This window comes from Natator depressus, chromosome 1 (genome assembly GCF_965152275.1).
Source record: "Natator depressus isolate rNatDep1 chromosome 1, rNatDep2.hap1, whole genome shotgun sequence".
Taxonomy (NCBI): domain Eukaryota; kingdom Metazoa; phylum Chordata; order Testudines; family Cheloniidae; genus Natator; species Natator depressus.
The window spans coordinates 301,853,973-301,881,767 of record NC_134234.1 but is presented as its reverse complement, the minus strand read 5'-3'; the positions used below and the strand labels follow the sequence as shown (position 1 = coordinate 301,881,767).

The following is a 27,795-nucleotide window of genomic DNA, read 5'->3' as shown; positions in this document are numbered from 1 at the left end:
GGGATGGGAGGCGGCCAAAAGTACAGCACAGCGTCTCTAGGCTTCCCTGGGGGCGTGATCATCCCACCATTACCCTCCCCAAGAGTTAATTCATTGCGATTATAAATGTGTCCTGGGAGTACTTCTGAACGCGCTGAAAGCACTAAACGCTCCCTGGCTCCACCTAGAGCTCAGCGGGCCACTTAAACATTGTCACCAGCGAATCAGCCTCACGTGCTTTTTGTCTTCAGAAAAGCTTTACCCGTAACCTTGGTGACGGCTGCTTGGAGTTGTTAGCTACATTTCCCACAGCCCGCAAACCATTAAGTGCCTTACAAAGTGTTGTTAAAACTGACCATGTTTGAAACATGAGAGTAGCGCCTGTGAAATGTTTCTCGATTTATTTCTTTAAAACAATAGTTGTTTGAAATCTTTGGATCATAAATCAGAAAAAAAATAATTAAGTCAATTTATGATAACCCACGAATAATGGAATTGACATGGGGATTCATTAATTATATACTTTGGCACAGCTCCTCAGGTGGTGCATATTGTCACAACTCTATTGATTTTAATGCAGCTGTGATAATGTACATCAGCTGAGGATCTGCCCTTTTAAGTTAATTCTTAGCACTATTTTAAGCTTTGTCGTGGTTATATAATTTCAGGGGATAATATTGTATTGTTGTCAGGCAAAGAATCAGCTAGTAGGTAAGAAGCCTTGCTTTGTAGGTGCATACAATTGTTGGGTAACAAGTAAGATTAAATTTATGTAACCATATTATTATAAAATGTTGTTAGTCAACAAATATTTCTTCCAAGACAAATATACCAAAGCATGAAGAGTAGATGGCCTGTAAACCAGTCTCATGTATATATAACTCACTATCCTAGAGCACTACACTTTGGCAAAACAAGTGCGTACTATATTAAACTTGCATCTTCCCTTTTGTAAGTAACTCAAATTTAGCTGCCAATTTCCTTTGTAAAAATGCTTAACTTCAAAACACAAGTGTGAAAGAGGACAATTAGAACCAAATTCTGCTGTTCTACTCACTTATGGCTATGATGATTAGGATGCACATGTGGGTGTGTATGAAAGTACTGAATATCATCTGTTGATGACAGGTCGGTGTAAGTAGAAACTGGAGTTAATATCGTTCCTGTTTAGTTAATATTAGAATTTTAGAATAGTAAAATTTAGTTAATATAATCACCGTTAACTCATGCAATTAACTAAAAATATTAATCACAGTTTTAATTGCACTGTTAAACAATAGAATACCAATTGAAATTTATTAAATATTTTGGATGTTTTCTACATTGTCAAATATATTGATTTAAATTACAACAGAGAATATAAAGTGTGCAGTGCTCACATTATATTATTTTTGATTACAAATATTTGCACTATAAAAATGATAAAATAAATAGTATTTTGCCATTCACCTCATAGAAATACTGTAGTGCAATCTCTTTATTGTGAAAGTGCAATTTATAAAAGATTTTTGGTGACATAACTACACTCAAAAACAAAACAAAACTTGTATGTAAAACTTTAGAGCCTACAAGTCCACTTAGTCCTACTTCTTGTTCAATCGATCGCTAAGACAAACAAGTTTGTTTACATTTATGGGAGATAATGCTACCTGCTTCTTATTTACAATGTCACCTGAAAGTGAGAACAGGCATTCGCATAGCACTTTTGTAGCCTGCATTGCAAGGTATTTATGTTCCAGATATGCTGAACATTCATATGCCCATTTGTTCTTTGGTCACTGTGCCAGAGGACATACTTCCATGTTGATGAGTTCGTTTAAAAAAAATTCATTGATTAAATTTGTGACTGAACTCCTTCGGGGAGAGTTGTATGTCTCCTGCTGTTTTGTCTGTGTTTTACCCACATTCTGCCATAATTTCATGTTATAGCATTCTCAGATCATGACCCAGCATGTTATTCGTTTTAAGAACACTTTAACTGCAGATTTGACAAAATGCAAAGAAGGTACCAGTGTGAGATTTTTAAAGCTAGCTATAGCACTTGACCCAAGGTTTAAGAATCTGAAGTGCCTTCCAAAATCTTAGAGGGACGAGGTGTGGAGCATGTTTTCGGAAGTCTTAAAAGAACAACACTCCAGTGCAGAAACTACAGAACTGGAACCACCAAAAAAGAAAATCAACCTTCTGCTGGTGGCATCTGACTCAGATGATGAAAATGAACATGTCAGTCTGCACTGCTTTGGATCGTTATCGAGCAGAACCCATCATCAGCATGGATGCATGTCCTCTGGAATGGTGGTTGAAGCATGAAGGGACATATGAATCTTTAGCGCATCTGGCACGTAAATATCTTGCAACACTGGCTACAACAGTGTCATGCAAACGCCTGTTCTCACTTTCAGGTGACATTGTAAAGAAGTGGGCAGTATCATCTTAAGCACATGTAAACAAAATTGTTTGTCTGAGCGACTGGCTGAACAAGAAGTAGGACTGGGTGGACCTGTAGGCTCTAAAGTTTTACATTGTTTTATTTTTGAACGCAGTTTTTTTGTGTGCATAATTCTACATTTGCAAGTTCAACTTTCATGATAAAGAGATTTGCACTACAGTATTAAGTGAATTGAAAAATACTATTTTCTTTTTACAGTGCAAATATTTATAATAAAAAATAAATATAAAGTGAGCACTGTGCACTTTGTATTCTGTGTTTGAAATTGAAATCGATATATTTGAAAATATGGAAAACATACAAAATATTTAAATAAATGGTATTCTATTATTTAACAGTGCGATTAATCGTGATTAATTTTTTTAATTGCTTGACAGCCCTAGTTAATACTTGTTTTTAAAATGTTTCCTCACTGTCTGTCTTATTTGTTTAAAAATTCCCTGGGATAAGCCCAAACACAAACATTTCTTCAGAGCATTTTGAGCAGTGGTTTTCAACCTGGGTGCTGCTTGTGGCCCAATTGGCACGCAGCTGCGGCCCATGTGACATCCTCATGGCCATAGAGGTAGGTGTTTGTGGGAGGGGGGATCCACATAACACATAGAGCTCTGAATATGCGACCAACAATGGTAAATAAGTTGAGAACCACTGATTTAGAGTCTGGTCCTGTAGTCTTTGGGCAAAATTTCCATTGACTTTAGAGGAAGTTTTGCTTGAGTAAGAAATTATATGTGGGATGAATGGTTTTGTTTATGCTTATTGCTATGGGCAAGAAAAGCAGCCAGTGCTCCTCTGCCACCCTCTTTGGCCAGTAAATCTGCAGAAGCACTGAGCACATGGTGATCCCAACAACTAATTGACACCCTACTACCCTCCAACAGCTCCATTATGGATCAGCTTGTTTAGAGATGACAGGAAGACCACCTTCAGAGCACAGACATGGCTGCTTTACCTGTGCTTCCCCCCACACTGCACAACCCCACCATGGTGCATAATGACCAATCTAGGCTACAAGTACAACTGGGGCTTTGTAGCCACTTTGCGACTCTCTCATCTGATCTAGTCGTGGCAAACATCCCAACCGGAGCTTTTTTCCTCAGACAGACAGGTGTCCACCGAGTTTGTTGTGTCTGCATTTCCCATGTTGTCTAAGTGTGTTTGGGTCTGTGCATTCTGGGAAAATCTAAGCAGCCATCCCAAACTGCCTCTGCAGGAGATACAATGCAAACTGAGTGGCACCAGCACCAAGTGGAGCAATGCACCTTGGGATTTCTGCTATCACACAGAGCGCTGGGAAGGAGGCCGATCAAACTGGTGATATAGGCAAAGGCAGCATTGAGTATTCTCTCAGGTGCTTGGCTGGCTGGTTCATGCTCTCATGCTCAGCTTCCAAGTGACCGCTATTGTGTACGGTTGAGAAGGAATTTCCCCCCAGGTCAGATTGGTAATGACTTTGAACTGGGTTCATTTCCCACTATAGCATGTGGGTGTGGGTTACTTGCCAAGGCTATCTAAGTATAACTCACTTAATCATTTCCCTGCCATTGCAGGGGCATCAGGCACTGGTGCATCTCGGTCTCTCCCATTCTCTGCATGTGGAACGTAATAGGCTAGTCTCCTGTGGGTTGTAATATTATAATTTTAATTTTGGTTGTTGGGTTTAGGGTGCAGATGCTGGGTGGTGTTGGTGGCCCGTGATTTATGGGAGGTCAGCCTAAATGATCTGCGATTCCCTTCTGGCCTTAAACTCTCTGATTCACATTACACCAATCTGTCTCTGGTAACGGAGATACATGGTTGGCCCCCGTGGTTGCTAACACGGTATTATCCACAGGTAGCATGGTTACAAATCATGTTTACTACCTGTCCTGGTTTTCCTGGGATTGTCCCTCATTTTAGGTAGCTGTCCCAGGAAATCTGCAAGTCTTCTGGGACATTAAAAGTCCTGATATTTTTTTTTTGGTCAGTCACCCCCACCCCCCGTTGGCTCCCGCAGCCCTAGTGGGTGTAGTGGGAGGAGCCATGGGCAGCAGTTCCTGCTCAGAGGGAGCTCTAGCTCTGGTGCGTCTGAGAGCCATGGGGACAGGGCAGCTTGGGAGCAGTGAGCAGGACAGGGGGAGCTTGGGGCTGGCAGCACCCAGTCACTGCTGTTTAGGTACTGGCTGTGGGGACAGGAGAGAGGTGGATCCAGCCAACGCTGCATCCTGTTCGGCCAGGTTGATGCCTGGGGCAGCCCTGGGATCTGATGCCCTCCCCCAGGGGTGGGATGAGGAGACAGTGCCCTGGGTGGGGAGGAAGGCAGTACACAGGGATGTGTGTGGTGTGGTATGGGGGAGCAGACAGATGTTCTTGATTTATGGTTGTCACTTCTTAGGTACAGAAAACATGTATAGTGTCAGCCAGTGTCACTAACTGCTTGCAAAGTGAGGTGAAGTTGTGTAGATAGGTCTATGTGGCACACAGGGCCTTTTATTTGTTACAAGAGATGTCTGTGTATGTTAGACCTGGTCTGGAATTTTTCAACAGAAAATAAAGTTTCTGCAAAATTGAAGTTTTCCAGTGGAAGACTTTAATTTTTTTCCGTCAGGAAAATCAGAATGAAATACTGTATTTCACATTGGCTTGACCCAAATTGGAATATTTCATTCTGTTGAACTGACCTGAAACATTTTTGTTTTGAATCAGTTCAATAAAATATTAAACTGCTACTGCCTCTTGGGAGTTGTAGTTCTGGCCCCCATTCTTTCCTATGGGCTGGGCTCCCTGGAGGAATACATACATCTCTCAGAATGTAACATGGATTCCAATCTGACCAAGCTGCATGGTGCATCATGGGAGTCAAAAACTCTTCTGAGTCTGGCCAGCAAGGGAGAATGGGGGCATCAGGCTCCTAAACAACAACTCCTCCCAGGAAGCAATGGGTGACAATAGGAAAATGCAATTTAATGTTGAGAACTCAAAATCAAATAGTTCTGGTCAGTTCAACAAACCCAAATGAAACATTTCAACAGTTGTGAATCAAAATTTGTCAGAAATGCTATTGTGTTAGTACAGGAGTGTGAGGAGCCAAGTTAGTTAACATTATCTTTATCATTACTTTGTGGTCACAGCAGAGACCAAGTCCTGTTCAGCACTGTGGTACAATGCAGCCCACATCCGGCTGAGCCTTCTAGATGCTACTGGAATATAAATGTTAAATACTAATAAGTCAAGTCAGTGAATCGTGGTTGAACCTTGTTCCCCTAGGGTTTATTCATGAGGGGATGACACAATTCAGAATTTTTCTGGTCTATACCTATTACAAAGTCATGGTCAGCATAGTGATGGCTAATTTGACTCTTTGAAGTCAAATTAACATACTTTAACGTGATAAAAGTTTGTAGTGAAGACAAGCCCTCAAGTGATAGATTTCCTCTTTATTCCTAGGGGTTTAGCCAGTGCATGAAGTGCACTTCTCACCTTCCTGCACTAGCTTTAACATAGTCTTAAAGACTGCACTTTTCAACACAAACTTACTTTTCTGAATGTCTCTTTTGCGAACAGTGTCACTTGTACAACTCATAATCCTTTGTTGTCCATTGGCTGTTTTGAGTTGCTTTTCAAAACAGTCATTTGATAATTGTTTTTTCCCTCTGGAGAACACTTTACTGCTTAATACAAATATTCAAATTTATTATAAGTAGACTGCACGGTAGTTTTTTAAAGAGCTGAGGTAAGTGTAATTTAATATGATGTAGATATGGTTTCCTGATTTTTTTTTTTTTTTTTTTTTAATAGGACTGGCAGAAGTCATTTTCAGGCCACTGTTACAAAATTGTAACTGAAATGAGCAAACTTTAAATCTGAAATGAACAAAAGCTTCAATGCTATACAATATTTTGCTCTTCCAGTTAGTATTGACATACAGCGTGCTTTAAAAAGTATCCGGCTTCTTGATATCACCAAGCTGTTTCACGTTTTCTGACTGGAGAGCTCAGTTTTTCTTCAAGTTGTTCATATACTTGTTGTGGCAACCATTAATAAGTACACATACTAATAATGAAATACAGCACTGTTTGAAAGCAAAAGTGTATTAAGACCCTAAAGAGTTTTCTATCTAGCACAGCTGTGTATTATGAGTTACTACTTATTATTAAAAGAATTTTATGTAGGTATTGCACTGAAATATGTACCTTTTTACCTTATGAGAGGGCATAGTCTGTAGTGTAATAAAGTATTGTATCTGAAAATAGACAGAACTGTATGAGTACTTGGCATGTGGAAGTGCAATTATAGGGCCAAATCCTACTCAATCACACAAGTAGTCCTATTGACTTCTTCAGTGGTTCTTAGGGCTTGGCTACACTTACATTTTATAGTGCTCTAACTTGCTGGCTCAGGGGTGTGAAAAATCACCCCCCTGAGCGCAGCAAGTCCAAGCGCTTTAAAGCGCCGTGCTCCCAGCGCTCGGAGCTAATCCCCTCATGGAGGTGGATTACCAGGAGTGCTGGGAGACCTATCTCCCAGTGCTTCCACACGACCACACTCGCACTTCAAAGCGCTGTTGCGGGAGAGCTCCCGCAGCAACGCTTTGAAGTTTCCAGTGTAGCCATGCCCTTATTTGCATGAATAAAGTGAACAGGTTTGGCATCTAGGTAGCAAGCTTGTTTTCTTGCAGTACAACCAAAGATTTTCTAAATTCACTAAAACAGCTGTCCTAAAAGTGTATATGTACAATACAACTGATCTATGAAAGTATATTAATAAATACTAGAAACAAACTTGTAATGTATCCCAATCCAAGACTTCTGTTGATGAGCTTTTACTAGAGAGGGGGCCAAATTCAAGCCATATGTAATTCTCTAATGAAATTACACCAGGTGTGAATTCAATCCAATTTCTCTTTTGTACACTATGAAGTCCAGGATAAATGGATCTTAACCATTAAAATTATCTGGAACTGAATATCTCAACCATCTTAAGGCCAGACTTCTTGTTTCAGGTAGCCGGGAGTCTGCCTTTGTGTATGCCATCTCCTCTGCTGGAGTTGTATTTGCTATCACAAGGGCATGTAGTCAAGGAGAATTAAAATCATGCTCCTGCGATCCTAAGAAGAAAGGGTCTGCCAAAGACAACAAGGGCCACTTTGATTGGGGTGGTTGCAGCGATAATGTTGACTATGGTGTCAAATTTGCCAGAGCATTTGTGGATGCCAAAGAAAGGAAGGGAAAAGATGCCAGAGCACTGATGAACCTTCACAACAACAGAGCTGGAAGAAAGGTGGGTTTGACATGTCTTACTTACTGCAACTTATCTTCTCTAAATGACCTAAAATTCCTTCATCTAGTTATAAAAAATGGAAACATCATTCTGGGAGCACTATCCTTTGAGACTCATTAACATATGTCAGCAATGCATTTGGGATGAAATTCACTCTGTGCAGAGGGCCAGTGTAAGATCTACAGCACCACTTACATGCTCACATAAGGCCACAATCCTGAGAAGGTTTACACACATACTTAATTTTATGTACAGTGAGTAGTTATCCCATTGAAATCAATGAAATTATTCATGTCAGGAGATCAGACTAGATGGTCTGGTGGTCCCTACAGGCCTTAAATTCTATGACAGGGGTTCCCACCCAAGCACGAAGACAACCATGTGCCAATCTGTGCTAAGCACTTGTATAAGTCTTTGCAGGATCAGAGTGTAAGTGAGAGTTTAATTGGTGCCTAGACCTTGCACATAGGTGAATTCTAACCTGGGTGAATAAAGAAGGGAAACCTTTAAATACACTTGAAGACAACAGTAAAGGATTGGTTTGGCCCAACAAATCCTTCTATCCCAACAATGAAATAAAATAGCATAATTTACATCTACATGAGACAATAAACATGCAAACAGAAATGATCAGGGGGGTGAAATATACCTACTTCACTCATCTAAAAAATGCAAATATTAAAAAAAAAATAGAAACAAATGGCACTTGTTTAGCCCAAAGGCTCTGACCCAACCTTTATCCGAACACTGTATTAAAATAATGTCCTTGGAACTTCTAAAATAGTCTTATTTTTGTTAATAAATGGCAATAAACCGCTAGGCATGTTGCCTACTGCTTTTGCAGTGAGTTGGAAAATACACTCACCTTTTGCCTTGGCATTTATAGAGTACATATAAATGAGTATGGTCCATGTGACTGGAGTGTATTGATTAATTATTCAGAGGACCGGAAAATCATTATATGCACAGCATCTGAAAAATTGTCATATAGCCCCACCAGAATCTGTACTTTCACCGAAGAGAAGATTTACTCGTTAAAAATGAAGAATTTTGATGACTTTGTTCATGAATCTCTGTTTTTTCCATGCACATTAAATAGGAAGAATATTTTTCATATTTTGTGTGATCGTTTTAAAAAAAAATCCCCTAAAATGGATATGAAGTCCTTTTACATTAACCATCCACCATAAGAAAAATGTGTCCCCTTTTAACCCTTGATTTGGTTAATTCTGGTGAATCTACAATGGTCCTCCATGTTAGATTGTTTGTTTGTCTGTTTTTTTTGTTTTTTAACAGCCTCTCTCCCCCTCCTTTCAAATGGTTGTCGACAACACATGGTTTAGCCAGATGAGATTATCCAATCTAATGAAGTGTCAGAATGGCCAGTCAAAGAGGGCTATCTCAACTGGCTTTACAGTGTAAGGGACTGACTGCAAGTGGCTGTTGTGTATATGAGACAGCTCCTGATTTTATAAGGGTGAAAGCTCCTTGGCTGGGAGTATCTGCTGTCCATGCAATGTTTCAGGATCTCTAACTGCTGAAAAAAAATAAATAAATAAACAAACTATTAACATTGATCTAGAAAGGTACCACCACATCTGGTAAGTGAATAGGTTGGGGGCATAAGATCAATGAAGAGACTTCAGCAAATGTTTTAAGTTTTAAACTAGCCAAGAAACAAAAGTTACAAAGCAAATCCCTGTATGCTTTAGAACCTGATTTTTAGAAGGGGGTTCCCGTTTTGTACCCACAGTTTAGTGGTTTAAATATAGTTAGAACATGATGTCCTTTAGATGTCTCATTACCTGAGTGTATCAACAAATCTGGCAGTTACAAGTCTAGATGGAATGAATTGTATCCAGTTATTTTTCCTCTACAAAAAGGCCAAATTGTGATGAGAAGCCCTTTCAAAACTAGGCCCTTATATCTGAGTAAATCAGAACATCCCATATGCACCAAATGAATGGCTATATTGTATATCATTATCTGAGCATCACTTAAGAAAAAACCCTCCTATATCTTAATGGGCGGCTTTTGATGTCTGAGGCCTCAGTTCAGCAAGGTACTTAAACATGTGCCTAACTTTAAGTACTGAGAAGTCTCATTAATTTCTACTCACATGCTTAAAGTTAGACATGTGCTTAAATTCCTTGCTGAATTGGGGCCTTAGTATTAAAATAAGTTCATCAGTCCAGATAGGACTGTGAGAATGTCAGTGACTGATTTGAACCAGAGTGATCTAATTGTTTACCAGTCACAGAAGGAAACCAAGATGCTGGTCTCTTACTCAGGGTATGTAATGTATCGTAGCTTCTTTAGAAAGCTCTGGGCTGGAAAAGGCCATTCCAGTCTACTCCAGCTCCGGTAATAGGGCTTTTTTTCTTTTCAGACTCTAACACAGACTCTAAAGTGCATGCATTTCATGAATCCTGAGAATAGACTTCCAGAGATGTAATTGTCATAGATCAAAGGTCTATGTACTATGACTTATCACATAATTAATAAATTAACCCGTTATTTGTTCAGTAACATCCATACAAATATGTTAAAAGCCTGAGCTGAAGCTGAGACTGCTTTAACACTATCCAATCATTATATGAATGATGACGATGAAGGCCTCAAGTGCAAGGCAATAAAATTCTTATAAACCTTTCTAAAAAAATGGTAAAAATAAGAGTTATACATATATTTTGCTTTCAGATGCCACGTAGATGAAAATGACTAGCTCATATCGGATGCCCTAGTCTGATGACATAACACACTTTATGTTGTCTGTGTAAAATAAAATTACTAAGAAACCAAGTTAATTTCTAAGCCACATCTAAGAAACTCTTTGTAGATCTGGATAGGCACTCACGTACCATGGATAGATCTGGATGAGAAATGGAAAAATTACTGTAAAAATGTTTATATTGGATTTTGACCTGCTTTCCACTGAAATTTTGATGAAAAGATTAGTTGAAATTGTGAATTTCACAATTTTTTGATCAATTTTAACCACGGTGAAGGAGCTCTTGGAAATGGGCAACCTCATAAAAAGTGAGATTGACAGGTCTGGTATGGTGTTACCTCAAGCTGAATGACAACACAGTAAACCCGATAGCATTTCTGAGGGGGCAGATTCTGCCTTCAGTTATGCATGTACATTCCCATTGACTTCCAGACGTTTGTGTTCTGTCACTAGAACTTAATTTCTGTCCCAGATATCAGTGGATCTGGTAAGGAGGGAAATGATTTCTCAGTAGCGTTGCCTGGATCTTCAGGGAGACTGAAAGTAGAGGGAGAGGAGAAAACACCAATCCTGAAGATTGTTGGTATAACTGAGTAAACTAAGGTTTCAGAGTAACAGCCGTGTTAGTCTGTATTCTCAAAAAGAAAAGGAGTACTTGTGGCTAACCAATTTATTTGAGCATTTGATGCTTTTCTTTTTGAGTAAACTAAGCAGACTGGCTTAACCTTGTGAGGATGACTCACTGCTGCCAGTGGGTGTCACCACAGACCATGATTACAGGAGCCATTACAAAGCTGAGACTGCAGGATCAATGGGAGGGGAGTGAAAAACATAAATTAAAATGTAGCCTGTTTTACCTGTTTATATTTCACTGGCTTTTTTGGCAGGCTGTGAAGCGGTTTTTGAAACAGGAGTGCAAATGTCATGGTGTGAGTGGATCATGTACTCTGAGAACCTGCTGGCTGGCCATGGCAGACTTTAGGAAAACAGGAGATTATCTATGGAGGAAATACAATGGAGCGATTCAGGTGGTCATGAATCAAGATGGCACTGGTTTCACCGTGGCTAACAAGAGATTTAAGAAGCCCACCAAGAATGACCTGGTATACTTTGAGAGCTCGCCAGACTACTGTATCAGAGACAGGGATGTAGGTAAGCTTGAGTTACCACACATACATGGTTTGATTTCAGACTTTTATTCCTTGAAGGTAAAAAATGACAATCAGTATTGGATTTACATATATTTCCCTCACTCTTTCCATCACTCTTTATAACCTAAAGTAAGAAGGACAACTCAGTACAAGAGTGAGAGATAATACAGCTTCTCTGCGAGCAAAATCCTGGCCTTCTCTAAACTGAAGAGAACCAATTGTACCAATATTGTACATACATTGGGGGGTTTGTGGCAATGAGAACAGTAGTTTCTAGTTAGCTTTTCAATGAGACAGTCATATAGTTCCCCAAATTGGACTTCAACTAGCGTTCAATCAATAAGATGACACTACATGATTCACTAATGCTATTATAGTCCCAAGAATGGAGCAGGGTCTACAGTTGGATGTATTACCTTTTTCCCTCGTAAGCAATATCAGTGATTCTTAAGCATTTTGGGTGCTGTCTTCATGTATTACACACCTTCTCATATTCAACTGCATTCTAATCTGCAGGAGGGTTGGGCTCCAAAACCCATGGTGACGATTACCAGACGGAGGGACTTGAAGTAGTCTCACTTTCACTGTGAGTTAGAGATTGCACAACTGAACAAGAGACAGGCATTGGTTGTGAGCAATAGCATTGCTATAGTTAATGGTGAGGCCAGCTTACTGTTTAACAGCCAGTTTTTCTAAGTGCTCTAAAATCCATAGGCTTACTTGGGTTCTCTCAAAATTGCTAGGCATTATGGGGAGCAGGAATAGTGCTCCATATCTAAGATCACCTGAGCAAGGCATTCTTGAGATACAACCTCCCCACGCAAAAAAATTCAAGTGAAGTCAACATTTTACAATTATTGCAAAGTTTGGGCAGCCCAGAGGCTCAAATCAGAGCTCATATCCTCCCAAAACAGATATCACCCACACACGATTGAGCTCAACTAATGTCTGGCACTCACTGCCCCTTTGGGGAAGCAACATTTAAAAAGTCATGCAGGGTAAATGTTGGCTCTGCAACATGGCTCAAGCCAAACTGATGAGCCTGGAAGAGCCAGATACGAATGCACAGCAGGAATGTGGCTCTGTTGCAAGCCAGAGTATTTACAGCCTGATGTCAGTGTGTGTGGATTTTTCAAGGTGGCATGGGATGGCCAGAGAACCTTGGCAGCCCCAAGTGCTATGAGTTTTGACTCCTGCCCTTGGCAGCATTCTGATTATTGTAATGATTAGTATAGACAGCACCTCCACCACTAGATGGTGCAATATCTTTATTGTAGTGTTGTCATTGTCTTGTATGTTGTGGTGTTGCCCTGACGTCAGGGGGATTAGCAGTTAGCTTGATGTTACCTGTGAGTGCTGGAGTTGGTACTTGCAGTGGCCCAATCAATCTCTGTGATGCTATAACAGGGGTGGGCAAACTTTGTGGCCCTAGGGCCACATCAGGTACAGAAATTGTATGGAGGGCTGGGTAGGGAAGGCTCTCCCAAAACTGAGAGATGTGGCCTAGTCCCTGCCCCCATTCCAGCCCCCTGGGACTCCTGCATCCTATCCAAACACCCCTGCTCTCTGCCCCCTGAGCATCCCCCCCCCAGACATCCATCCCCTATCCAATCTCCCCTGCTCCCCACCTCCTGACCACCCCCCACCCCCCATCCAATCTTCCCTGCTCTCCCCGCCCCATGTTACCTGTGGGGTGGGGGAAAAGGGGGCTCAGTCCTTTCCCTGTGCATTTCCCCTGCTCGTTTGGCTGCTCTCCCTGGCAGTCAGGCAGGGCTCACTCCCTGTCTGGGCTTGGCTGCTGGGGACAGGGGCTAAGCATGCTGGAAGTGAAGGGGGCCGCTGGCTTGCTCTGCTCCTGTCCCCAGCAGCAGGGCCCAGGCCCCTTGACCATGCCGCCCTGGAGCACCAGGTCTGGTGGCACTATAGCCATGCCGCCCAGCCTGAGCTGCAGCCACACTGCCAGGGAGTTGGGCTGGCTCCTCTGCAACTCCTGACCCCACTCCCTGGCAGGAGCTCAGGGGCTAGAGGGAAGGGTCCTGCAGGCCAGATGTGGCCCGCGGGCCGTAGTTTGCCCCCCTCTGTGCTATAAGCAAGTATTTCTGTATGTGTCTTGTGTTCATTAGCGGCTCTCTGCCTGCATTCTTCAGGGGCTCCTTCTGGAAGTTTTGCAATAAGAGCAAAGCTTCTGGTTTAAGAGACAATATTTCAAAGTGCTCTAAAATCCAAATTTCAGACTGGTTTTACTTGCAGTATTATTAAGGAAATAGCATTAAAGCCATAGAGGGAAGGTGAAAGACTCTAGTATGTAGCAGCATTAGGGTGATGTAATCACTTGTGCTTCATGCTCCTTATAGGATACCAGGGTTGGAAGGGACCTCAGGAGGTCATCTAGTCCAACGCCCTGCTCAAAGCAGGACCAATCCCCAATTTTTGGCCCAATCCCTAAATGGCCCCCTCAGGGATTGAGCTCACAACCCTGGGTTTAGCAGGCCAATGCTCAAACCACTGAGCTATCCCTCCTGACCTGGCCCCATTCCCTGAATAGTGGGACCAAGAGTGATCAAACAAAAACAGGTAGCTGTGATTCTCACCAGTGTCAGCATGTTTAAAGAAGTTGCTGAGCATCAGGAAATGCATTCACAACAGACAGCCCTGTTCTAGGGACTGCATTAAGATTATCATTGACTAATGCGACACTAGAATACTGTCATCAGTCAAAACAGCTACTTACATTTATCATGAAAAGTAAACACAGGAAATTTCAACTTCCTATAACAATTTATCCAGTCTATACCAACCAAGAGTTCATACCTATCTATTTCAACTCCAAGTGCTCTAGTTTCTTGGGAAAAGAGATCCAAAGGAAATGGACCCTAAAATTTTTAGTCTTCTGACCCTTTTAAAAACAGTAATAGCAACCTTCACATGATAGTTTCCCCCACAAACTTCTGTAGAAAAATCAAGCAGTGCACAAAACTGAAGTAAAGAGTTTAAAATGATACTCTTACCCCAAAGAAAATGTTTTGTAGACCTTTTTCACCCCTGTTAAAATGGAAATCCTGCTGTAACCTTAACTGTGGTGTGGATATACGAGGGCCAGGAGTAGAGACAGTGCTGCAAGCTGCAGTGGTTCAGTTAAGGGGTTCTTTAGTTACAGCTACCTCCCCCAGTACGGTGACCAGATGTCCTGATTTTATAGGTTCCAATATTCATGGCTTCGTCTTATACAGGCACCTATTATGCCCCACCGCCTGTTCTGATTTTTCACACTTGCTACTGGTCACCCTATCCCCCAGTAAGGAGCAGATTTTAATAATCAAAGTGCTCTAATATCCACATGCATAAGGAGATTGCCTTGAAAACTGGTTTGTCACAACAGGGGTTGGGGGCATGGAGGGGCCAAGAGGTGAGCACAGCTGGTAGCTGAGTGGCAGTGAGTTTTCCCTGGAAGCCTCTTGTGGCCCCCAGTCGTGACCTTCTCACTTCCACCACTTCTTAAAAAAAAAAAAAAAAAAAAACAAAGAAACCACCACCACGGGAATTTCACTGCCCACAAACTTCACTGGCGCAGTTAAGTTTGACTGGCAGCGCCTTGTACCTTTTCAGAGTATCAACTGCACGTATACTTAAACTTCTTAAAACCAGGGAATAAGAGTTAATGTACATCCCAGCACCACCCTGCAACCTTAATTCTCCCAGTCCCCTTTGAGGGGTGCCCCAACCGTCCCCTTACAGACACTGTTGCACTTTGTCTTCCAGATGATATGGAGCATTGTGGGGAGGGGACACAGCACACGAATACACTAGAAGAAGCTGTCAGACCACATCCTCACTAAGGCAAAAGTTGCATTTGGGGCACTGTTAGTGAACATCAGTTGGCTGCACCTGGCCTGTACTCAACCACGTCATGTCTTCTGCACATAACACACCAGAGTTGCCACACGTTACAACCCTGAACCTTCATCCTAAGGACTATCTCTAGAACGTCACCTGCCCTTACTTCTGCCCGATAGTGCACTGCCATGCAGGGTACCAGACTGCTGCAAATCCCCGCGGCAAGAATAGACTATTGTGCACCTCTGCCTGCACAACCCACATAACTCGGCTCAGAAACAAGGGATCCCTGATGTTCCTCTCCCTGTGTCACTGGGTGAGCCATGGCAACCTACCATGAGAACGCTGTGGCAATCAATACAGCTGTCCTTTATGCATGGGACATGCAGATGAATGGGAGAATACAGTTCTGCACAATATATCACATAAAATGATAGTTACTTAGTCATTCCTCATGTCTGCTTCTAATAGGACAGCCCTGGCTGAAACATACTTAAAGCCTATTCCCAGAGCTCTTGCTAGTTGCAGGGGGCAGAGTTAAGGTTGCAGGATGGAGCTGCTGTGTACTTTAACTCTGTATTGCCTGGTTTTCTGAGGTTTCAGTGTGGGTGCACTCACCATTCTGGAAGGGTGTAAGGCACTGTCAGTCCACTTTAACCGTGTCAATATGTTACTAATGTGGAAATAAAAAGAACAGAAGTCTGTAAAAGGGAGGCAAGTTAAGTAATGCACAAAAGATTTGCCATACCATGACATCTGTTGAGTGGAGGTAATTAACAGGTTGCGAGAATCGGATTGCTGTGACCTATCAGTAGGTAGCAGTGACAAGCACAGGGAAGTGCAGGTCACCTCTTCTGGATATCTCTGCTTCTTTATGATCCAAGTTTTACTCCGAATACACATGCGGGAGAACAGCTGCACATCGCACGTCAAGTCAGTGGAAGTTTTGCTATTAACGTTATCGGGGCTAAGATTTCACCCAATATGTGTAAAATAAGTAGCTTTTCTGATCAGAGGATTGGGTCTGGGCCTTTCAGATATTACTTAGTGGTCTTTGCAGGTGCTCTAAATGCCCATCATGCTCCCTGATCGTGAGTAATGGCAGCAAGTGTAATATCTTTATCTGGATGCGTGCATGTTACGGGCATGTTGTAGCACTGTACACAGGGCCGCCCTTAGGATTTATGGGGCGCTGCGCAGTATTATTAAACTAGTGCCCGTATGCTGGAGCAACTGGTGCCCCAACGCCGGCTCATTTGGCTCTGTGAATACTGGTGCCCCTATGCTGGTGCAACCGGTGCCCTTACGCTGGCGCATTTGGCCCTGTGAATACGGCCTCTGCCCTCTGCCTAGTAAGGAGACTGCTGCGCGTGCTGGATGTGCAGGAGCCGACCCACTCTGACCTGCTGTCCCAGTCCTAGGCGTGGACTCCATGGGTGGGTGCTCCAGAGCTGGAGCACCCACGGGGAAAATGTAGTGGGTGGGGAGCACCCACCAGCGCAAAGCTCCCCCCCTTTTGCCCCCTCCCTCCACGCCTTTCATGCACCGGCAGCCCCACGCTTACCAACTCCTCCCAGCACTTCCGGAGCACCGCAAACAGCTGTGGGAGGGAGAGGGCGGAGGTGCGGAAGAGGAGGGGTGGGAGTGGAGCAGGGATGGAAAGAGGCAGGGCAGGGGCTTGGGGGAAGGGGTGGAGTGGGGGGTGGAGTGGGGGGCGGGGCCTGGAGCAGACTCGGGGTGTCGAGGACCCCCCGGCAAGATAAGAAGTCAGTGCCTATGGTCCTAGTGGTGCCCCAAATTTTCAGGTGCCTTACGCAGCCGTGTATGCTGCATACGCCTAAGGACGGCCGAGACTGACTTCATAGCCTAGAGTTACAGATACAACTTTCTCTTTGGAGGCTGCTTCTTTCGTTGTAAATTCTGTGACACATTTTTCCCTAAAAGAACAGGCCTTTACCTAAACTTTTGTAAGTGAAAATGCTGTTTTACAGTCTTTATAGGAAGTGCAATGCATTCTGTCAGGCTTGTTATCTCAGAGGCAATTGGGCATTTTTCTCTGCAGAGTATTATCTTTACTTTTCCTCTGACTTTGTCAGCTCCACTCAGAGGCTGTAGAGCCTGACAAATGCTGTTGTTCATCTCAAGATAACACATTAAATGAAGAATTTCTTGCTGCTCTATGAGTCTGAGAAATTACTTGTTACAAAGGGTAAATTTTTTGGGAAACGGTAGTAAATCTTTAATGTAATGAGGGAATATGTAGTTCAGCTCTGTGCGATTCTGTTTGCTTATTCTAATAATACAAAAAAAATCTGATAAACTCAACAAACATGGATCAGACTTTGACAAAGATGATAGAAGCAGTTGAGGAGATTTTTTTTTCATGCTTAATTTAACTTCACTAAGTTGCAGCCTCCACAGGAGAAACCCGGTGAAATTTTGTATTGGGGAGGATTATCGAAGTTTGAGTTGGGAAATGTTTGTTGTCTAGCATGTCAGTGCCAACTAAATGTACTGTCATAAAGCTTCATTATGTCCCTGAACATAGCTTGTCTGTTATCCCCCAGGGAATTCAGACATTTTGATGCTTGGAAGAATACTTCTAAGAATTCTGTCATTTTCTGTTATCCTTCCTAAACATGGTACATCTAGAAATTGTAATTGTGATCATGTGTGATGACCGCGATCTTGACTGACTCTGGGGATTGAACTAGAGACTTTCAGGGCTAAAATTATGAGTTTCTCTAGCTTGAGCTAAAGAGCCACGCTCACCAGTTATGAGTCTGTTACAGCTCACCTCTTCAGTGATTGGGCACAATGAGGAAGACATACTATGCATTGACCAGTGAGTTACAGATGCTCAATTGTTGTATTAACTTTTGGCTAAAGGACTGAACCTAAGGACCTTCTACATAAATATACTGGCCTGTCCATGTGCCACTGTTGTGAAGGCTTTTATTCTTTGTGCTGGCTTGTATACTAAGTAAATCCTAAGTCATTAGAGGGTGCTATAGTGGGTGCTATGGTTGAGCTCACGTGTGCAGATCTCACAGTCCACCTAGTGGAAGGCACTAATGCATGTGTACACTAATTGGGACATGATAAAACACAACTCACTGTACTGTACCAGCCTTCCTAGAAGGAACATGGGAGGCAGTGTTTTCTGAGGTAATATCACATGTGGCAAGCACTAACAGCCCAGTGGTTGATAAGTGGGGAATGCAGTGGCCTAACATTTCAGCTAATGTTAATGCTTCATGCTAAAACTGAGGACTTTTTAAAAAGGCTGTAAGGTGGGATTTTCAAAAACCCTTAGCATTCATTTATCTCTGCTCCTATTGAAACCCGAAGAACTTTTTACCATTGACTTCAGTGGCAGCAGAGATAGGCCAACACTAAGTGCTTTTTGAAAATCCCACCCCTTAACCGCTTAGAAATCCTGACACATACACTCTTTCTTCATCTGCTTATAAATTGCCAGCTGCCAGAATGAGTAAAGACTCAGCAAGAACAGCCTGGAGAATAGGAGACCTCAGGAGCCATTTCAATAAATAAAGGGAAGCAGAGGGAGGTTTATATAAATGACACTTCATTTATTAAAACCGCACACTGCCCCTCCTGGGCATGCATCTGTCCCTCCAAAAATGCTCTGAATAAGCCACCTTCATTCATCTTCAAATAGACAGCTGTTAGGCAGTTTCATTTTACAAACGTACACTGTTTTGCCATGCGTGTTAGGCTCAGTACACTGAAAGCTGTTGTAAGTATATCACATTGTGACCATGCCAGTGGAAAATTGGAGCATGTTCCATGTCTAAATGTATGAAAGGTAGTAGTGTAGAGGACATGAATTGATTGACAGCATCTTTATTATAAGCCATTCACCTACAGTCACTGTCTTAGGTAGTGGACTGTATTCCGATACAAAACATTCTTCAGGGCAATCAGATAATCAGACTCTGTTCATATGAGTGAAACCTGTTCTTACAGGAGACCTAGCAAAATCATGTCCAGTGCCTAGAACAAGTTGAAGTAAATTGCCAGTGATGTGACTGACACTTTGAAGAAGGAAAGGTGCCTGTAGTTTTCACTGGGATGGTGTTGGTGGTGGGTGTCAAGACTAAGAATCCAGTTCACTCGTATAATAGGACTGCTTTAAGCTGGTCACAGAACAGTCCTAAACCAGCCACTGAAGGAGCCTCCCAGTGGAGGAGGATATTCTGGTGGTGTAGAGATGCTGATGTAAGAGGATGTTGCTGGGGAACCAGGGAGTAATGTGTAACACTGACTGACCAGGTGCCAGCTCATGCCAAGGTCCTCGTGGCTCAGTGGAATGCTGACACATTCATAGCTGGAATCACCGGTGCGTTAGTTACTCTTAAAATAGGTATTGGAACTATATGATGTGTTTTTGTGTTTAGATTTTATTGTATGCTTGTGAGTTGCTGCATGCATTAATCTCATCTATAACCTGTGTATCCCATACTGAAGGGTAATATTTGAGCGGTTGTGTTTGTAAGCTTCTGTAGCTGTGTAAATCAACTGACAGGAGAGAGGCATTCATTAGCATGAAGTGCTGCTCTCCAACAGCAGTGTTACATCCTGACCAACACGACTACTGTGGGATGATAAAGACAACAAAAGGCATTGGTTGTTTTTACTCCCCCCATGAAGAAGAGTCCTGCAAGTGGATTCCTCCCGTCAGCTAAGTTTGCAGCTCAAAGCACAAGGGAGGATGGGGATAAAAACATTCTAACAAGAAGAAACTGGATTTCTACGCTGCTTGGATTTGGTGGGGGTGGTTACTAGGCATAAGCAAGAGGTCCCCAGTGCTTAGCCTGGTTTAGCCATATAGGTCATGTAGAGCTTGCTTATTACAGAAGCTTCTATTACCTTTTGAAATTTTAAGATTGTAACTCATTTGTGCATATATGTTTACCCGCTTTAACCTTGTAAATAACTCTTGTTTACTTTCCCTATTAATAAATCAGTGTATAGTTTATTGTCTTTGGTGTGAGATCTAAGGTGCAATTGACCTGGGGTAAATGACTGGTCCTTTGGGACTGTGAATAAACTGAATATTGCTGTGATCCTTGATGTAAGGAGCCATCTATCACAAAGGTACACTCACTTGGGGTGGCGAAGTAGATCAGCATACTCAAGGGGACTGTCTGTGGCTCCATGGTTAGGCTGTTATAGTGCCTGAGGACTTAGATTTTACCAACCAGTTATCAAGCATAAGTACAGAACTCCCAACCAATTTGGGGTTTGTCCCCCTAGTGAGTTACGTAGTTACAAAGGCTCATGATACAGCTGCTCAAATATTACCTTACAATATGGAATACAGAGGTTATGAGTGAGATTAATGCATGCAGCAACTGACAGGTATTCAATAAAATCTAAACACATTCCTACAGTTCTCATACCCATTTTAACAATACTAACACACAGGTGAGCCAGACTGATTCCAGCTATGTATTTGCCAGCATTCCACTGAGGCATTGGGGACCTTGGTATGAGCTAGCACCTGGTCTGCCTGTCACAGCATGGGCAGGTTTTTCCTAGGCCTGGAGGCTCTCGGGCTGCCATATCTGTCCCTGGGGTCCTTTTGAGGATCATTGTACATTAGAACAGTGGTCAGGCTGTTCATGTTTATGGGGAGAGGGGCCCAGCGCCTGAATCGTTCTAGGACTGGGTGGTTCAGTGGTGTTAAATCCACCGTTATCTCCCACCTAACCCTTTTTGAATGTGTGGGGAGCTCTCCTCACTTGGCTCAGAAAACTGGACCTTACACATTTTGTAACCAGACTGACAAATTGATGCTTACACCAGCTGGAAGAGCTTCACATCCAGTTGATGGCATTGCAGAGATATTTAATCTGCTGAACTAACAGTGGTAGATGCTGTTTGATCCTCACTGTTGCTTCTATGTTCATCTACCCAAATCTGATTGCTTTCGATATGTCACAGAATTATTGTGCCAGCCCAAATTAGCAATTGACCACATCTCAGTGACTTTTGTAACCAAGATTGGATTACAAGCAGAATGAGATATTAAGGCTGCAGGGTGTAAATTATTGGTGTTAGGCTTGATATACTGTATTATTACTTTAAGTATGAAACCTGTGGTGAGTAACCAATTCTGGTGTGTGTCAAAAGCCGGTAACCCTGGTTACCAGCATACTGTCAGTCACTGAGTAACTATAGATCTCCCAATCCAAGCATTCAAAATACCTACAGTTAAATCCTGGGCTCCACTGAGTTCCACTGACTTCAATAGGGGCAGAAGTTCACTTACAGTGGCATGTATAGTACAGAAACTGCACACCCAGCTAGCACTGATATAAATAGCAATGGAGACAGTGAGGCACTGCTTATATACCCTATACTAGGCTACCCTATACCCTACACAGCTCTTTACTGACACAAAGAGTGCCTCCCATACCTACACAGCTATTCTTAGAAGTGTAGTGTCCCGCTGTCTCCCTGCTACTGGAGCCTTTCCCTGCTGCGGTGGGCCGGTGGCCACGGTGAAAGTGCTCTGGGCTCCTGCGAGGGGAAGCAGGAAAAAGGAGAAGGGGAGTAGCTGGGCCTCAGGCAGGAGGGGAGGGACTGGGGGCTAGCCTCCCACAACAGCCGGTTCACCCGCTGCCCATGAGAGAGAGGCTTCGGCACTCCCTGCTGCTGGAGCCTTTTCCCACTGCTTCCCTTCCTGCCGGAGCCTTTCACCGCAGTGTGTAGCTACGCATACCCTACATGCTGCTGCAAGCTTAGACTAGGTCAGTGGTTCTCAACCTGTTTATCACTGTGGGCTATGTATGCAGCCCCCCCAATGTGTTACCTGTGCCACAGGTTGAGAACCACAGCACTCCCCCCCAACCCCCACCACAGACCCCTGTGCCCAGTGTCCCCACCCAGAGACCCCTCCCCAGAGTGGAGCCATGAGTGGTACTCCAGGTGCAGGATGTGCAGCAGCCCCAGACCCGGCCAGACAGGTCTGGACAGGGCCAGGCAGCAGCCTTTAGCACACAGCTGCTAATTGGGCAGCAGGTTGAGAAGCACTGGACTAGGTCATAGAGAGCTAATAAAATGGTAGCTATCCTTCCAGTTTTCTCTCTGGTAATCCTGCACCAGTGTGCCAGCACATGTTCACCTGCCTAGGCTTGGCAGAACTAGATTTTTAAAAAAAATAATTTTGATGGATAATATTGATGTTTATTTTTAAGCATTTTTTTCAATTTTTATTGATTAACATTTTCACAGTTGCAGGACATTGGAGGGTCAGAGAATAGGGGTGTCAGACAATAATTATTTAATGACAATAGAAGTTCATATTGAAAAACGTAAAGTTTCATAGCCATGAAAACACAAATTGTCAACATCACATGTCAAAATATACAAAGTAAATATCCTTACATCAAACTCTATTCAGGACTCAAGCAGCATTTTTCTTACTTCGCCTAGCTATATGTTTCAATAATTATCAATGGAAATATTTTTGTTGCTTTTTTGTGTATGGTAAAATTGACATTTACCAATTAAAAACCTAATCCTTCCAAGCCTACCCGTTGTATACTGTTAAAAAGAGATTTCCTCCCTCACTTCTGAAAATATGTGACAGATTTTTGTGATCATTAAAGTGAGGGATAGCCACACTGTGTACAAATACATGTTTATTGCAAACTAGATCTGTGTAAGCGTCTTCATCCTCACCTCTCTGTTAACACTCCTCATCCTGGTCTGAAAAATCCTTGTTATTGCTGTCCTGGGTTTTTCCTCAACACAGACTATATTTTGTGCCAAATTTTGTCGCACTTATGAGTTATAAATAAATGTCTACCAGGAACTCCTGATCTACAAGATGAATGTCTAGATAGGAAGATGATGGGAACATAAGAAGTATGACTATGTTAGAATTGAAGACCGACTCAGAGGCTCTTTTCAATGGTGGTGTTAAATTCCTTTACAATAAACGCTTGTCATATGCCACACTGCATACATGGAAATTGGTATTAAAAAAAAATCAGTGCAAACTAATACGTCACATCACTAGGGGCAAGTTTTCTAATTAAGACTAGTTTAAAAAATCTCATACTATAAATTAGTGTTTAAATTTAGTTACTTACCCCAAGGTTTTGGGAATAGGAGAATAATTGTTGTCAGCAACAGAATTCTCCCAACATTAGTCCCCACAAATAACCTGGGCGTAGAAAGGGGTAGATGTATGCATAAAGGTAGCAATATTATCTGTTGATATTTTGAATATATAGTTGCATGTTATGCCTAGGCATGACAGTTGCAACACTTGAACAGCAAACCAGGCAGCTCTGGGGAAGCTTTTGACAAATTACCATATATTCCTGTCTTATTGGAGCTCAGTCATATTCCATATATATAGCATTTTGTGGTATACATTTAACATGAAATGAGAAGTAGAAAATACTCATTCTAGTCTAGTCTTATACTGCCCTCATCACTGTAGTATTTGTGCACTTGTCAGTAGTGCACTAAGTGACATTACTAACATCTGTCATGTATAGTTTATTCTCTTTCTGAGCCCCTCCTGAGAAAGAGGACAGTGTATGCATTGTAGTGTTTTGTTTTGATAGGGTTTAGTTTTTGTATTTCTTAAAATGTGCAAACTGTTTTGTGTTTATATTAGAGAAAGCAGGTCAAAAAGTGCCCCTGGCACTTGGAGTGGAAGTTGGTGAAGTTTGTGATGGTCCTTAGTTCGTTAGGGAGAGTTTGTTGCACACACTTGGAAAGGACTGTGTATTCGTAATGTGGCCGAGTTAACATTGCTGTATGGTAAGAACTAGAGTTGGCCGAAAAATGCAAATCCCTTCCTGTGACAAATGTCATGTTTCTGAAAATTTTTTATCCTGAATCAGGACAAAAAGTCAAATACACTTTTTTTTTCCCCCAGAAAGAGATTCCAGAAAAATTCTTTTACAGTTCTCTGAAAATGGAATTTTTGGCAAAATTCCATTTATTGCGAGAACCTTCAAGGAATTTTTTTGGCTCCGTGCTGCCCTCCTGGAGGCCTTTTATCTATTTGTCTTTCTGCTGGCAAGCAGCAAGTAAAATTGCCAAGAACCTTCCAGATGGGCTGCTGGAAGCTGAGCACCTTCGATGCCTGTGTACAAATGCAGGAGTATGGGAAACAAGCAGGATGAACTGGAAGTCATGGTATATGAAGAAAATCATGACCTAACTGGCATTACAGAGATTTGGTGGGACAACTCCCATGAGTGGAGTACCAGCATTGAGGGATGTAGCTTGTTCCAAATGGATAAGTAGGGGAAAAAAGGAGGAGGTGTTGCACTATACATCCAGAATGTACACACTTGCTTCGAGGTCCAAGAAGAAGTGAACAACAGACCTACTGAAAAGTCTCTGGGTCAGGATAAAAAGAGAAAAGAACAGAAAAGAACTTACTTATGGTGGGGGTCTATTATAGACCACCATATCTGGAAGAGGAAGTGTATGAGTCATTCTACAACCGTATAACAAGATTAGCTAACACACATGAGCTAGTATTAAGGGGGATTTTAACTTCCCTGATGTGATATAGAATATCAAGGTTGGAGGGGACCTCAGGAGGTCATCTAGTCCAACCCCCTGCTCAAAGCAGGATCAATCCCCAATTAAATCATCCCAGCCAGGGCTTTGTCAAGCCTGACCTTAAACACCTCTAAGGAAGGAGATTCCACCACCTCCCTAGGTAACCCATTCCACTGCTTCACCACCTTCCTAGTGAAAAAGTTTTTCCTAATATCCAGCCTAAACCTCCCTCACTGCAACTTGAGACCATTACTCCTCGTTCTGTCATCTGATACCACTGAGAACAGCCTAGATCCATCCTCTTTGGAACCCCCTTTCAGGTAGTTGAAAGCAGCTATCAAATCCCACCTCATTCTTCTCTTCTGCAGACTAAATTATCCCAGTTCCCTCAGCCTCTCCTCATAAGTCATGTGCTCCAGCCTCCTAATCATTTTTGTTACCCTTCGCTGGACTCTTTCCAATTTTTCCACATTCTTCTTGTAGTGTGGGGCCCAAAACTGGACACATTAATTCAGATGAGGCCTCACTGATGCTGAATAGAGGGGGAATGATCATGTCCCTTGATCTGCTGGCAATGCTCCTACTTATACAGCCCAAAATGCCGTTAGCCTTCTTGGCAACAAGGGCACACTGTTGACTCATATCCAGCTTCTCGTCCACTGTAACCCCTAGGTCCTTTTCTGCAGAACTGCTTCCTAGCCGCTCGGTCCCTATTCTGTAGCGGTGCATGGGATTCTTCCATCCTAAGTGCAAGACTCTGTTGGAAGGCTATTATAACAAATAATAGTTGGAAGGCTCTGTTGGAAGGCTATTATGGCAAATAATAAAGTGCAGGACTCTGTTGGAAGGATATCGGTTGGAAGACTATTATAGCAAAACTTAGTATGTCTTGAAAATTCTTAGCATGTGTAGGGGACAATTTTCTGATTCAGAAAGTTGAGGAAACAACTAGGGGGTCATCCATTTTGGATCTGGTTTTGACCAATGGGGATGAATTAGTTGCAAATGTGAAGGTGGTTGGGAACTTGGGAGGAAGTGATCGTGATCTGATAGAATTCAAGATCCTATGGAAAGGAGGACATGAGAGCAGCAAAACAAGGACACTGGACTTCAGAGAGACGGATTTCAACCAACTCAGAGAAATAGTAGGCAAGGTCCCATGGAAAGCCCAAATAGGAAGAAAAGGAGTGGAAGGGGGCTGGCAAAAGAGGCAATGCCAGAGGCTCAAGATCAAGGTATTCTGACACAGAGGAAAGGTAAGAAGAGCCACAGAAGGCCAATGTGGCTGCACAAGGAACTTTTTAGCTATCTAAAACTCCAAAGGGATACAGACAGGAAATGGAAGGAGGGGCATGTCACCAAGGAAGTATACATGGGAATAGCATGAGCATGTAGGGACAAAATCAGAAAAGACAAGACAAAGAGTGAGTATAGCAGGCAAGGAATGTTAGAGGCAATAAGAAGGGGCTCATCAAACATGTCAGACAAAAAAGAAAGATCAAGGATAGTGTGGTCTGCTGCTCAATGGAGAAGGTGAGCTGGTTATGGAAGATGCTAGGAAGGCAGAGCTGCTCAACACCTACTTTGCTTCAGTCTTCTCACAAAAAATAATGTGACTGGACGACTAGTGAAATTACCATAGATAATAAAGGGGAAGGGATGCAGATTGGGATAAGTAAAGAACATGTCAGGAATCTTCTGACCAATCTGAATGAATTCAAATCAGCAGGGCCTGATGCTATTCACCTGAGGAATTAGCTGAAGAAATCTCAGAGCCACTGGCAATAATATTTGCAAACTCATGGATGACAGTTTTACCCCAAAATTTAGGCTTTGGGGTGCCCCTAGAGTAACCTGCCTTAATAAAATAACCTCCTAAATCTGCTTTTCCTAGGGTATGGGTCTCCCCGGTACTTAAGGAAACACTTGAAGGACATGCATGTAACCTTCCGATAAAGTGATTGACACAAGCAGTGTATTTTCCAAAACAAAATATATTTTATTAATGTCACTAATAATCCCTACTACAATATGATCTAAAACCCTAAATAAGAAACAAATCTCTTATTGCAAGGTAAAGAGCATTTAAATTACAATCACATACAGTTTAAATGATTCTAAGCGGGACGCTTTGCTACAAATGGCCAGTTTGCAACAAAGCGCTGACAGCTATTCTTAAGTTATACTTTAAATTCTATATAGGTAATATACAGATCTCTCACACACACACATTTCAAGCATACACATCTATACTATACAATACGGTAAATTTATAGTTTAAAAAAAATTAAAAGCTCACACTACCCTTTGATTTTGAGGTGTTGTTGCAAATGTTGCTACTACTGTAGCTTCTTAATCAACTTACTCCCAGTCATCTCCATTTCTCCCTTTGCAGATGCAGCTCACTTCCTGTTGCCTCTGTCCTATCATCCCTTATTTATTTTGTTTCAGTGTTGCTGATGTTGTGGCTACTGCTGTAGGTGCTTTCTTCAGAAGTGCTCTCCTCAGAATTCTATCTAAACTGTCTTTTCAGCTGCTCTTCTGTTGTCTTGGCCACCCCTCTGATCTCTTTCTCCAGCAGTTCTTCTTCTTGGCTCCTGACTGACTTCTGCCTGCTGGCAGCTGACCTTTTATATTGTCCTACTGAGACTTCCTTGTATACCCGTAAGCAAATACCCCAGTCACACATGCTCAGTGCAAACCGTTACCTCAGAATTATGGTTGACAGTTCTGACCTTTAGAACAAGTTGGAACTAGTATGGATGAGCTGTGGTCAGTCAGCTAGCTGACCTTTCTCTCACCCTCCACTGCACATGCTCAGTAGCTAC

General features: G+C 42.4%; 1 protein-coding gene across 1 annotated transcript in view; it reads left to right on the top strand.

The window, feature by feature from the left end:
- Positions 1-27,795, top strand: part of WNT2 (Wnt family member 2) — a 48,383-nt gene that overhangs the window by 3,769 nt on the left and 16,819 nt on the right. Inside the window, exons 3-4 of the mRNA XM_074952096.1 lie at positions 7,410-7,687; positions 11,306-11,570. Of these exons, the coding sequence (XP_074808197.1) occupies positions 7,410-7,687; positions 11,306-11,570 (543 nt within the window). The remainder of the gene's footprint in view (positions 1-7,409; positions 7,688-11,305; positions 11,571-27,795) is intronic.